Below are 14,673 nucleotides of genomic sequence, written 5' to 3'. Positions count from 1 at the left end.
CAAATCCTGGAATGGTTTGGGTTGGAAGGAACCTTGAAGATCATCTCCTCCCACCCCCTGCCATGGACAGGGATAGTCCCACCTGGAGCTCCTCAGAGGTTTGACTCTGAAGTCTAATGATGGCTCTTAATTCCAGAATTCCATCTGCATAATCCTGTTATTCTGCTTTATTTCCATTCCAAATGCTGAGCAGCCTCTTGGGGCTTTGTAGGACTGACTTTGACTCTCAGCATCAACCATTAAGGAGGGGCAATAAATGTCATAAAATGGACATTTTTCCCAGTGTTGAACCACGACTTTTTGTTTGAAGAAGAAGAAGAGGAAGAAGGAGCAGCTTGGCATGTGAGTCTTAATTGTGCTCCTCTCCATTTTTCAGACACGAATTCCTGGGAAGTTACAAGAACGTTTTTACTCCGACATCAAAAACCTTTTGTTCCCATCAAGAATTAATTCCTTGGGCAGTTCCCTGGATTTATTAAATAAAGCCACTGTTTTTTTGGGGCTGTGTCTTGGCACCAGAGGACATACCAAGCTCCTCCAAAGGGGCTGTGCAGCAGAAATGCCATTTCTTACCACGGGGGTTGTGGCAGAAGAAAAGCCCAGAACTTGTGTTTGCCCACAATGGGGGTTGACTCTTGGGTTGAAGGATGGAATGAGCCTCAGTCTGGTTGTTGCAGCAGCTCTGAATGTCACTCTTTGTTCCCAGGAGCAAAGCCAACCCTCTCCTATCAGATCCTGGGAGGGGGAAGTGGGACATGGCATTTGGAAGTGTCTTTGGGAGGGGTTGGAGGGGGGTTGTTTGGAGCCAAGTTTGAGATAAAGGATCTTGCAGTGACTGTGCTTTTCAGGGCCAACAACCCACGTGTCAAAGGCACTTACTGAGGGCAGGATTGGGTTTCATTCTGCTCTGGAATGCACAGAATGGGACGTGACAGGGGCTGCCTTGGTCACTCCTGCTCAGGCATTTTAGCTGAGCTTTTGGGACAGTCTGGAAAATGAGTTGTGGTGTGGGTAAAATGGGTCTGGGAATTGATGGAATTGTGGAATTGTGGGTTGAGTTGGGAGTGACTTCAAAGTGCCCATCCTGTTCCACCCCCTGCCCTGGGCAGGGACACCTCCCACTGTCTCAGGTCACTCCAACCTGGACTTGGACACTCCCAGGGATGGGGCAGCCACAGCTCTCTGGGAATCCCATCCCATCCCATCCCTCCCCACCCTCCCAGAGCAGGATTCCTTCCCAATATCCCATCTAAACCAGCACATGGAATCATGGAATGGTTTGGGTTGGAAGAGACCTTCAAGATCATCCAGTGCCACCCCTGCCCTGGGCAGGGACACCTCCCACTGTCCCAGGGACACCTCCCACTGTCCCAGGTCACTCCAACCTTGGACACTCCCAGGGATGGAGCAGCCACAGCTTCTCTGGGAATCCCATCCCATCCCTCCCCACCCTCCCAGCCAACAGTCCTTCCCAATATCCCACCTATCCCTGCTCTCTGGCAGTGGGAAGCCATTCCCTGTGTCCTGTCCCTCCATCTCTTGTCCCCAGTCCCTCTCCAGCTCTTGGAGCCCCTTCAGGCCCTGGAAGGGGCTCTCAGGTCTCTCTGGGAATCCCATCCCATCCCTCCCCACCCTCCCAGCCAACAATCCCTTCCCAATATCCCACCTCACCCCAGTCCCTGCCAGTTGAAATCCATCCCAGTGCCAGTTGAACCCCAAGTCTTTCAGCTGCCTCTGGGCTGGAGCTGAGGAGGGGCTGAGACCCCCAGAGCTGCTGGTGGGACGGAGCTGGAGCTGCCAGGGATGGGCAGGAGCCCTGGAATGGACTGGGATGGAGGAACCTTGAAGGTCACCCAGTGCCACCCCTGCCCTGGGCAGGGACACCTCCCACTGTCCCAGGGACACCTCCCACTGTCCCAGGGTACTCCAGCCTGGCCTTGGACACTCCCAGGGATGGGGCAGCCACAGGGGATTCTCTGGGAATTCCATCCCATCCCTTCCCACCCTCCCAGGGAGGGATTTTTTCCCAATATCCCATCTAAACCAGCACATGGAATCAGGGAATGGGTTGGAAGAGACCTTCCAGAGCATCCCCCACCTCCAGATTCCCCCCACCTGGGCAGAGCCTCTGGAGTTCCTTCTCCATCCCCTTTTCTGCCCTGAAGCATCAAAGCTGTGCCTTATTTCCACCTCTGTACCCCTGGCTGATGTCCCCAGTCCCCCAGGGATCTGCTGCCCCTTCCCTGCCATCCCCAGTGCTGCCTCCTCTCACCTCCCCTGCCCAGGAATTCCATTCCTTACACTTCCCACTGATCAAACTGGGGGACTGTGGACTAAAACCCACCAGACTTTGCCTCTGGTTGTCCTGATCATCAAACAAACCCAGCACCTCCTCCTTGTGGAGCACCTTCCCCCCCCTCTGCCTCTTGATTTGGGTTAAATTGGTTAAATTTCAGCACTGCTTTTCATGCAGGATGATGAAAGGAGCAGCATCAACACCCCAAAGTGATTTTCAAAGGACTAAATCTCAGCTCAAGTTTAGCTGGAAGCAAAAAGACTCATTTTCAGACATCCCTGTGAATTAGAGGACAAAAGTCTCTGCCTTATTTTCCCTCCTGTCAGGATTTAAAAGAAGGATTTTGATCTTTTTTTTTTTTTTTTTTTGGTTTGGTTTGTGCAGTTCCCTTTTGCTTTCAAGTCTGAGAAGGGGTCAGATTAAACAAACACTGCAGATGGAGCTCCCAGCAGCAGGAAACATCCCTTGCAACCAGGGAAAATATGCCAACAATTTCTGCTTTAGAACCACTGAGGAGGAGGAGGAGGTTTTGTGCTCTGACAGGGGAAAATACTCCAAAACTGCCTCTTTTTTTTTGGATGTGCAGTGGCAAAGTGAGTCCCTTTGCCTGATGGTGCCCACTGGGATGTGAAACCTGGTGTGGGTGAGCAGGGGAGGGAAGTGCAGGGCTCAGTTCCCTGTCCTGTGGCTCTGGGGGAGCTTTGGAGAGGGGAAGGGAACTGGAGGGTTCTCCCTCTTTGAATTAACTCCCTGTGTGCCCAGCAGAAAGGCTGCTCTGGTGCCCACCCACCTCTGCTGCCCACCCACCTCTGGTGCCCACCCACCTCTGGTGCCCTCCCACCTCTGCTGCCCACCCACCTCTGGTGCCCACCCACCTCTGTTGCCCACCTACCTCTGGTGCCCACCTACCTCTGGTGCCCACCCACCTCTGCTGCCCACCCACCTCTGGTGCCCACCTACCTCTGCTGCCCACCCACCTCTGCTGCCCACCCACCTCTGGTGCCCACCCACCTCTGCTGCCCACCCACCTCTGGTGCCCACCCACCTCTGTTGCCCACCTACCTCTGGTGCCCACCTACCTCTGGTGCCCAACCACCTCTGCTGCCCACCCACCCCTGCTGCCCACCTACCTCTGCTGCCCACCCACCTCTGCTGCCCACCCACCTCTGCTGCCCACCCACCTCTGGTGCCCACCTACCTCTGCTGCCCACCCACCTCTGCTGCCCACCCACCTCTGCTGCCCACCCACCTCTGTTGCCCACCCACCTCTGCTGCCCACCCACCTCTGCTGCCCACCCACCTCTGGTGCCCACCTACCTCTGCTGCCCACCCACCTCTGTTGCCCACCTACCTCTGCTGCCCACCCACCTCTGGTGCCCACCTACCTCTGGTGCCCAGCCACCTCTGCTGCCCACCCACCCCTGCTGCCCACCTACCTCTGCTGCCCACCCACCTCTGGTGCCCACCCACTTCTGCTGCCCACCCACCTCTGCTGCCCACCCACCTCTGCTGCCCACCCACCTCTGTTGCCCACCCACTTCTGCTGCCCACCCACCTCTGCTGCCCACCCACCTCTGCTGCCCACCTACCTCTGGTGCCCACCCACCTCTGGTGCCCACCCACCCCTGCTGCCCACCTACCTCTGGTGCCCACCTACCTCTGGTGCCCAGCCACCTCTGCTGCCCACCTACCTCTGGTGCCCACCCACCTCTGGTGCCCACCCAGCTCTGGTGCCCACCCACCTCTGCTGCCCACCCACCTCTGGTGCCCACCCACCTCTGTTGCCCACCTACCTCTGCTGCCCACCCACCTCTGCTGCCCACCCACCGCTGCTGCCCACCCACCTCTGCTGCCCACCCACCTCTGGTGCCCACCTACCTCTGCTGCCCACCCACCTCTGCTGCCCACCCACCTCTGGTGCCCACCTACCTCTGCTGCCCACCCACCTCTGCTGCCCACCCACCTCTGGTGCCCACCTACCTCTGCTGCCCACCCACCTCTGCTGCCCACCCACCTCTGTTGCCCACCCACTTCTGCTGCCCACCCACCTCTGCTGCCCACCCACCTCTGCTGCCCACCCACCTCTGGTGCCCACCCACTTCTGCTGCCCACCCACCTCTGCTGCCCACCTACCTCTGGTGCCCACCCACCTCTGGTGCCCACCCACCCCTGCTGCCCACCTACCTCTGGTGCCCACCTACCTCTGGTGCCCAGCCACCTCTGCTGCCCACCTACCTCTGGTGCCCACCCACCTCTGGTGCCCACCCAGCTCTGGTGCCCACCCACCTCTGCTGCCCACCCACCTCTGGTGCCCACCTACCTCTGGTGCCCTCCCACCTCTGCTGCCCATCCACCTCTGGTGCCCACCCACCTCTGCTGCCCACCTACCTCTGGTGCCCACCCACCTCTGCTGCCCACCCACCTCTGGTGCTGCCCAGGCTGATTCTGGCTGAAGTTGAGGCAGCAATTTATGGAAAAATGCAGCCTGGGGTTTATGGAATTTATAGAGGACTTGAGATCCTGAAAGGATCCACATCCCTGTCCTGCTATTTATAGCACTATTTATACAGGATTTGAGATCCTGCAGGGACCACATCCCTGTCCTGCTATTTATGGCACTATTTATGGAGGATTTGAGATCCTGAAAGGATCCACATCCCTGTCCTGCTATTTATGGCACTATTTATAGAGGATTTGGGATCCTGCAGGGATCACACCCCTGTCCTGCTGCACCATTTATTGAGGATTTGGGATCCTTCAGGGATCCACACCCCTGTCCTGCTGCACCATTTATTGAGGATTTGGGATCCTTCAGGGATCCACATCCCCTGTCCTGCTGCACCATTTATTGAGGATTTGGGATCCTGCAGGGATCCACATCCCTGTCCTGCTGCACCATTTATTGAGGATTTGGGATCCTGCAGGGATCCACATCCCCTGTCCTGCTGCATTATTTATAGAGAATTTGGGATCCTTCAGGGATCACATCCCCTGTCCTGCTGCACCATTTATTGAGGATTTGGGATCCTTCAGGGATCCACATCCCTGTCCTGCTGCACCATTTATTGAGGATTTGGGATCCTTCAGGGATCCACATCCCTGTCCTGCTGCACCATTTATTGAGGATTTGGGATCCTTCAGGGATCCACATCCCTGTCCTGCTGCACCATTTATTCAGGATTTGGGATCCTGCAGGGATCACATCCCTGTCCTGCTGCACCATTTATTGAGGATTTGGGATCCTGCAGGGATCACATCCCCTGTCCTGCTGCACCATTTATTGAGGATTTGGGATCCTGAAAGGATCCACATCCCTGTCCTGCTGCACCATTTATTGAGGATTTGGGATCCTTCAGGGATCACATCCCCTGTCCTGCTGCACCATTTATTCAGGATTTGGGATCCTGCAGAGATCACATCCCTGTCCTGCTGCACCATTTATTGAGGATTTGGGATCCTTCAGGGATCACATCCCCTGTCCTGCTGCACCATTTATTGAGGATTTGGGATCCTGCAGGGATCCACATCCCTGTCCTGCTGCACCATTTATTGAGGATTTGGGATCCTGCAGAGATCACATCCCTGTCCTGCTGCACCATTTATTGAGGATTTGGGATCCTTCAGGGATCACATCCCCTGTCCTGCTGCACCATTTATTGAGGATTTGGGATCCTGCAGGGATCCACATCCCTGTCCTGCTGCACCATTTATTGAGGATTTGGGATCCTGCAGAGATCACATCCCTGTCCTGCTGCACCATTTATTGAGGATTTGGGATCCTGCAGGGATCACACCCCTGTCCTGCTGCCCCATTTATTGAGGATTTGGGATCCTTCAGGGATCCACATCCCCTGTCCTGCTGCATTATTTATAGAGAATTTGGGATCCTTCAGGGATCCACATCCCTGTCCTGCTGCCCCATTTATTGAGGATTTGGGATCCTGAAAGGATCCACATCCCTGTCCTGCTGCCCCATTTATTGAGGATTTGGGATCCTGCAGGGATCCACATCCCCTGTCCTGCTGCATTATTTATAGAGAATTTGGGATCCTTCAGGGATCCACATCCCTGTCCTGCTGCACCATTTATTGAGGATTTGGGATCCTGCAGGGATCCACATCCCTGTCCTGCTGCACCATTTATTGAGGATTTGGGATCCTTCAGGGATCCACATCCCCTGTCCTGCTGCCCCATTTATTGAGGATTTGGGATCCTTCAGGGATCCACATCCCTGTCCTGCTGCATTATTTATAGAGAATTTGGGATCCTTCAGGGATCACATCCCCTGTCCTGCTGCACCATTTATTGAGGATTTGGGATCCTGCAGGGATCACATCCCCTGTCCTGCTGCACCATTTATAGAGAATTTGGGATCCTGCAGGGATCCACATCCCTGTCCTGCTATTTTTAGCACTATTTATAGCTCCATTTTGGAGAGACAGCCCCTGGTTGAAGCATTTTTTCCACATCCTTGGAGCTGGAGCCTTTCCAGGAGTCAATAATGCCTCATCCTCCCTGACATGCTGGCCACTGGATGGCAATTTCCTGACAGAAGAGCTGCACTTGTTCTCTCTTTATTTCATTTCCAGTCAGAGCTCTTCAAATCTGAGCCTTGGGAAGCCTGGAGGATTTTCCCAAAGCCTCCTGGAAATGTTGGTGGGATTTGTTTGCCTTCTCCAAAACAAACATGGTGCTCCTTCACTAATAAATATGCTGAGGGAACAGCTTTGGATTTGTGTAAATATGAGATTTCTGTGTGTGGGAAAGTTGGAGTGTGGCTTAAAATCAGTATTTTAAATAAATAAGATGCACCCAGGGCAGTGTCTGTGCTGAGCAGTTCGTTGCCCCAGAGCAAATAATTTCCCTGATTTTCTGCCTTTGCCTTGGAAGCAAATTCCAAGGAAAACTTCCCATCATCTCTCCAGGGAGGGCTTTGCTTTGGGCACCTCCAGAAAGTCCAGAGAATTGTGACCTTTGGGGCTTAATCCTCTTCCCTGGCAATCGGATCAGCTCCAGCTCAGCTCTGGCTTTGAGAGGGATTCCCTTGGAATCCCAAGTTTTCCTGCTAAAATTGGGTCCTGTCTGGGAAGAGCCTTTAACAGCAAACAGAATATTTTGGGGTAAAAAGTAGTTTTTATCACCACATCCCGTGTAGGATGTTTTGCTACAGTGAAATTAATTGAAGTGCTGTGAAAATGGTAATTGCTGAATTGATCCCTAATTAATGCCCGAGGTCACTGAGACCTTGGTGGGCAAAGTGGGACTCACAGACTGTTCTGAGCTGGACCCACAGGGATCATCCAAGAGAAACTCTGGCAAATAAATATTGCAGAAACTGCCAAATGAAAGAAGTTACCAACATCTATTGGTCCTAATAAATATCTTCTCTAATTAACCAGAGGCTTTTCCTGACTTGGAGCAGGAAGAAAGGCTGGAGAAATTAGTAAGATGTAAATTGATTGGACTTTATTGGAGTTTATTGGAGTTTATTGGAATATATTGGACTTTATTGGACTTTATTGGAGTTTATTGGACTTTATTGGAGTTTATTGGACTTTATTGGAGTTTATTGGACTTTACTGGACTTTATTGGAGTTTATTGGACTTTATTGGACTTTATTGGAGTTTATTGGAGTTTATTGGACTTTATTGGACTTTACTGGACTTTATTGGAGTTTATTTTAACCACAATCAGGTGGTCAAAGAGAAATAAAGCATTTAATGAAAGAAAAATTGACAAATATTAGTAAGGTGTAAATTGATTGGACTTCATTGGACTTTATTGGACTTAACTGGACTTTATTGGAGTTTATTTTAACCACAAGCAGGTGGTCAAAGAGAAATAAAGCATTTGATGAAAGAAAAATTGACAAAAATCTGTCAAAAAATAATAAAATAAAATTTGTGTTAGTACCAAACTTCACTCCAGCCTCGTTGCAAATGAGTCAAACCTCAAAATCACCACAGAATATGTAAAGAATATGTATAAAAATGTTCCCTGTGCAATTGTCAAAATTAACAAACACCTCCCTGAGTCCAACTCTTCAGTCAATGGCCCACAGAGGGGATTGAACCCCTGACCTTGGTGTTATTATAACCAAGTTTAACCAACTGAGCTGATCTCAGGGTCTCTTCCTCCCATGAAGATATTCAGGACTCACAACCTTCTCTCTCCCCCATCCTTCTCTTCCCTCTATGAAGATACTCAGGACTCAGAACCTTCTCTCCCTCCCTTCCTTCTCAGAATCCCAGACTGTTCTGGGCTGGAAGGACCCCCAAGGACCATCGAGTCCAACTCTTCAGTCAATGGCCCACACAGGGGATTGAACCCCTGACCTTGGTGTTATTGCAACCAAGTTTAACCAACTGAGCTGATCTCAGGGTCTCTTCCTCCCATGAAGATATTCAGGGCTGACAACCTTCTCTCCCTCCCTTCCTTCTCTTCCCTCTATGAAGACACTCAGGACAAACAACCTTTTCTTCCTCCCTCCCTTCCCTCCTTCTCTTCCTCCCATGAAGATATTCAGGACTCACAACCTTCTCTTCCTCCCTTCCCTCCTTCTCTTCCTCCCATGAAGATATTCAGGACTCCCAACCTTCTCTCCCTCCCTTCCTTCTCAGAATCCCAGACTGTTCTGAGTTGGAAGGACCCCCAAGGATCATCGAGTCCAACTCTTCAGTCAATGACCCACACAGGGGATTGAACCCCTGACCTTGGTGTTATTACAGCCAAGTTTAACCAACTGAACTGCAGCTCCTTCCCAAGGACTCCCAGCTCTGTATTCTGGGAGATAAAACCCAACTTGGTTGCCTGTGAGGAGTGATATTCCCTGTCAGGAATGTGATGGAATCTGGAAATAAATTCTCTGCTCGTTTTTCCAGGGTGTTCCTTACAGAGGTGACCTCAGCACTGTCTGGAACTGCCTGAAGGGAAGTTGTGGCCAGCTGGGGGTTGGTCTCTTCTCCCAGGCACTCAGCAATAGGACAAGGGGGCACGATGGGCTCAAGCTCTGCCAGGGGAAATTGAAGTTGGAGAGCAGAAAGAAATTCTTTGCAGAGAGAGTGCTCAGGGATTGGAATGGGCTGCCCAGAGAGGGGGTGGATTCCCCATCCCTGGAGGGTTTGAACCTGAGCTTGGCCGTGGCACTGAGTGCCATGATCTGGTAAAGGGACTGGAGTTGGACCAAGGGTTGGACTTGATGATCTCGGAGGCCTTTTCCAACCCAATCCATTCTGTGATTCTTTGATTTTATGGATGTGGCACTGAGTGAGAATCCACCATATCTTGATCCAACCCTACTGTGATCACCAGCCCAGGGCACAGAGTGCCAGAGTGACCCCAGTGGGGTTGGATCAAGGGTTGGATTTGATGATCTCAGAGGGCTTTTCCAACCCAATCCATTCTGTGATTCTATGGATGTGGCACTGAGGGAGAATCCACCACATCTTGATCCAACCCTACTGGGAGAATCCACCATATCTTGATCCAACCCTACTGTGATCACCAGCCCAGGGCACTCCGTGCCCTGGGCTGGTGATCACAGTGGAGTTGGATCAAGGGTTGGACTTGATGATCTCAGAGGGCTTTTCCAAGCCAATCCATTCTGTGATTCTGTGATCTCTTCATGGTGCATTCCCCAAATCCTGCTTGGCCTTTGCCACCCCACATTCCAGGGGGTGCTTTTCCCTCTTTCTCATGGTTGTTTCTCCCTCTCTCTCCCTTTTCCAGCCATCTACAACTACGATGCTGCCCAGGACGTGGAGCTGTCCCTGCAGGTTGGGGACACCGTGCACATCCTGGAGATGTACGAAGGTGGGTTCCTGTTTTTGGTTTCCAAACAGCCTGAAAAATGCAGAAAATGCAGAAGGTTTAACTTCTCTTTTCTGTTGCTGGCAGAGGTTCACAAGGTGAGATTTCTCTGGGGTCCAGGACAAAGAAACTCTTAATTCTGGCAGTTCCTTCCTGTTCTCACACAGATTCTGGCTGTTCCTTTCTGTTTTCACATCACATTTCTTTGATTTGTCTCCTGGTTGGTCCAGGCCAGACATTTCCATTCATCTGGTTCAGATTAATAATAATCATAATTACAAGAAGAAGAAGGAGGAGAAGGAGGAGGAGGAGAAGGAGGAGGAGGAGGAGGAGGAGAAGGAGGAGGAGGAGGAGAAGGAGAAGGAGAAGGAGAAGGAGAAGGAGAAGGAGAAGGAGAAGGAGAAGGAGAAGGAGAAGGAGAAGGAGAAGGAGAAGGAGAAGGAGAAGGAGAAGGAGAAGAAGAAGGAGGGGAAGGAGGAGAAGAAGGAGGAGGAGGAGAAGGAGAAGGAGGAGGAGGAGGAGAAGGAGAAGGAGGAGGAGGAGGAGGAGGAGGAGAAGGAGAAGGAGAAGGAGTGTTCTTACTGCCCAGAAACACATCTCAGAACTCCCAGGATGTTCTGCCTTATTCCATCTGATTTTTGGGAATCAGCTCCAGCTCCCTGAGTTGTGCTTTGAAGAGAAGGAGCTTCTCCTGTTCCTTATTCCATCTGATTTTTGGGAATGAGCTGCCTGTGGGTTGTGCTTTGGAGAGAAGGAGCTTTTCCTGTTCCTTATTCCATCTGATTTTGGGAATCAGCTCCAGCTTCCTGTGGGTTGTGCTTTGGAGAGAAGGAGCTTTTCCTGTTCCTTATTCCATCTGATTTTTGGAAATGAGCTGCCTGTGGGTTGTGCTTTGGAGAGAAGGAGCTTTTCCTGTTCCTTATTCCATCTGATTTTTGGGAATCAGCTCCCTGTGGGTTGTGCTTTGGAGAGAAGTTTTTTCTCCTCCTTCTCCTGCTTTATTCCATCAGATTTTTGGGAATCAGCTCCCCATGGATTGTGCTTTGGAGAGAAGGAGTTTTTTCTCCTCCTTCTCCTGCCTTATTCCATCTGATTTTTGGGAATGAGCTCCCTGTGGGTTGTGCTTTGGAGAGGAGGAGCTTTTCCTGTTCCTTATTCCATCTGATTTTTGGGAATGAGCTGCCTGTGGGTTGTGCTTTGGAGAGAAGGAGCTTTTCCTGTTCCTTATTCCATCTGATTTTTGGGAATCAGCTCCCTGTGGGTTGTGCTTTGGAGAGAAGGAGCTTTTCCTGTTCCTTCTCCTGCCTTGTTCCATCTGATTTTTGGGAATGAGCTTCAGCTCCCCATGGATTGTGCTTTGGAGAGAAGGAGTTTTTTCTCCTCCTTCTTCTGCTTTATTCCATCTGATTTTGGGGAATCAGCTCCCCGTGGATTGAGCTTTGAAGAGAAGGAGCTTCTCCTGTTCCTTATTCCACCTGATTTTTGGGAATGAGCTCCCTGTGGGTTGTGCTTTGGAGAGGAGGAGTTTTCCCTCCTGCCAGTGCTGGGTGGTCACTGGGAGAGCTCCAGGCTGATAAATCCAGGGCTTTGTTCCTCTCTAATCTCTGCTCTTATCTGGACACACAAGTCTCAGCCTGGCAGGACTTTCCATGTCAGGGGTGGAGGTTCTGCTGGAAGAAAAGCCCTGGGAGGCCCTTTCTGGGGTTTGCTGCTGTTTCCCCTCCATATTCAAATATTTAGCAAAAAAAAATCCCATTAGAACCACAAATCTGAGACGCCTCAACCATAAATTAGAGCTTGGAGTGGGTTTTATTTGTGATTTTTTTGTGCATTTTTTGTGTGGATCTTTTTGTATTTGTGTGGATCTTGTATTTGTGTGGATCTTGTGTGTCTCCATGTTCTGCTTCTGCCTCTCCTGAGGTTCCACCAAAGCTGAGAGCACAGCCCTGTCCCAGCAATCCAGAGGGGGTGGATCCCAGTGCCCAACTCAGGGTGGTTTTTGTGGGTTTTTTTGTTGTATTTGGCCTTTTTTCCTCCTTTTTTAAGTGCTGTTTTGTCCCCTTTCTTGAGAAGAGATTCAACCAACCAACTCCAACATTCCAGGAATCAATGAGGAGGAAAAGAGAAATTCCATTCCTTGCACAGGAGGAAAATAAGATTATCCATTGAGCATGGACCAGTGGATGAGGTTCTGGCTCAGGGATGAGCTTCAGGTTCTGGTTTTAGCTGAATTATCATTAATTAGATGTTAAAGCACACAAGGTGTGACCCAAAGCCCATGGAATCCACCAGGAGTGTTTTCCTGCTGATCTCAATCCCATCTGACACTTTTCAGCCCTTCAACAGCTCAACTTCCTCATATTTCAGATGTTTCTCTTGGCATTCACCACATTCCTGCAGAATATTTTGCAACCATTGCAGAACCCCCCACTTGGCTGATCATGCAAAGCTCTTTCTCCAAGGACCTTCCCAGGTTTTAGTCTCAAGGATCTTCTCCATCACCTGGAAAGGAACATCATCCTGAGTGTGAGAAAGAAAATACTACAGATAAAACAAGATAGACACAAACCCCACCCTGAGTTGGGCACTGGGCTCCATCCCCTCTGGGATGTGCTTCCAGCTTTGGTGGAGCCTCAGGAGGAGATCCATGGAAGTTGGAGAGTTGGGGTCACAGAGGGTCTTGAGGGATGTTTTTCTGGCTGAGGGGCAGGGAGAGAAAAGGGACACGTGGTGTCTTCACGTTGGCATTTGAGACAAAGCAGATCCTCCTCCTTCCTGCAGGGTTTGGTTGGTTGGTTTCAGTGCAGGAACTTCAGGAGGACTTCAAGTGGAGTTGGCCCAAGGGTTGGACTTGATGATCTCGGAGGTCTTTTCCAACCCAATCAATTCCATAATTCTATGATTGTCCATGGCAAAGAGCAGGGACCCCCTGGCACAGCCCAGCCCAGTGAGAGGGTGAGGGGACACCCCCAGGGCTCACCCAGCTTGGAGGTGCTGGAAGGAGAGAGGAGATGACTCCCCACCTCTGTCTCTCACTGACCAAAGGATCCTTCACTGGAGGATGAAGGAAATTCAGCATTTTTGTTCATAGGTTTGTGTTTTGGTGGCCTTGAAATCCAAATAACACCCTGGGAGTGTCCAAGGGCAGGTTGGAGCCCCCTGGGACAGTGGGAGGTGTCCCTGGGACGGTGGGAGGTGTCCCTGGGACAGTGGGAGGTGTGGGAGGTGTCCCTGGGACGGTGGGAGGTGTCCCTGGGACAGTGGGAGATGTCCCTGGGACGGTGGAAGGTGTCCCTGGGACAGTGGGAGGTGTCCCTGGGACAGTGGGAGGTGTGGGAGGTGTCCCTGGGACAGTGGGAGGTGTCCCTGGGACAGTGGGAGGTGTCCCTGCCCAGGGCAGGGGGTGGCACTGAATGGGCTTTGAGGTCCTTCCAACCCAAACCTTTCCAGGACTCTGTGGAAGTGCTGGTCAAATGCAGGTGCTGAAGAGAGAAGAAATGTCCACCTCAGTGCCATGTCCTCAGTGCCATGTCCTCAGTGCCATGTCCTCAATGTCATGCCCACCTCAGTTCCATGTCCTCAGTGCCATGTCCTCCTCAGTGCCATGTCCTCAGTGCCATGTCCTCCTCAGTGCCATGCCCACCTCAGTGCCATCTCCTCCTCAGTGCCATGTCCTCCTCAGTGCCATGTCCTCAGTGCCATGCCCACCTCAGTGCCATGTCCTCCTCAGTGCCATGCCCACCTCAGTGCCATCTCCTCCTCAGTGCCATCTCCTCCTCAGTGCCATCTCCTCAGTGCCATGTCCTCCTCAGTGCCATGCCCACCTCAGTGCCATGTCCTCCTCAGTGCCATGTCCTCCTCAGTGCCATCTCCTCCTCAGTGCCATGTCCTCAGTGCCATCTCCTCCTCAGTGCCATCTCCTCAGTGCCATGTCCTCAGTGCCATCTCCTCCTCAGTGCCATCTCCTCCTCAGTGCCATGTCCTCAGTGCCATCTCCTCCTCAGTGCCATCTCCTCCTCAGTGCCATCTCCACCTCAGTGCCATCTCCTCCTCAGTGCCATCTCCACCTCAGTGCCATCTCCTCCTCAGTGCCATCCCTTCCTCAGTGCCATCTCCTCCTCAGTGCCATCTCCTCAGTGCCATGTCCTCCTCCTCAGTGCCATCCCTTCCTCAGTGCCATCTCCTCCTCAGTGCCATCTCCTTAGTGCCATGTCCTGCTCAGTGCCATGTCCTCCTCAGTGCCATGTCCTCCTCAGTGCCATGTCCTCCTCCTCAGTGCCATGTCCTCCTCAGTGCCATGTCCTCCTCCTCAGTGCCATGTCCTCCTCAGTGCCATGTCCACCTCAGTGCCATGTATTCAGTGCTATGCCCACCTCATTGCCATCTCCTCAGTGCCATGTCCTCAGTGCCATCTCCTCCTCAGTGCCATCTCCTCAGTGCCATCTCCTCCTCAGTGCCATCTCCTCCTCAGTGCCATGTCCTCCTCAGTGCCATGTCCTAAGTGCCATGTCCTCAGTGCCATCTCCTCCTCAGTGCCATGTCCTCCTCAGTGCCATGTCCTAAGTGC

The 14,673-nt window shown here is 51.8% G+C and overlaps 1 protein-coding gene across 3 annotated transcripts in view; it reads left to right on the top strand.

Moving 5' to 3' along the window:
- Positions 1–14,673, top strand: part of DOCK5 (dedicator of cytokinesis 5) — a 109,841-nt gene that overhangs the window by 13,448 nt on the left and 81,720 nt on the right. For all 3 annotated transcript variants that reach the window (XM_071579182.1, XM_071579180.1, XM_071579183.1), the window contains exon 2: positions 10,026–10,109. In XM_071579182.1, coding sequence (XP_071435283.1) covers positions 10,026–10,109 — 84 coding nt within the window. The remainder of the gene's footprint in view (positions 1–10,025; positions 10,110–14,673) is intronic.

This window comes from Pithys albifrons, chromosome 29, assembly GCF_047495875.1.
Source record: "Pithys albifrons albifrons isolate INPA30051 chromosome 29, PitAlb_v1, whole genome shotgun sequence".
NCBI lineage: Eukaryota > Metazoa > Chordata > Aves > Passeriformes > Thamnophilidae > Pithys > Pithys albifrons.
The sequence above is the reverse complement of the archived record's forward strand: the minus strand, read 5'-3'. Positions and strand labels throughout refer to the sequence as shown.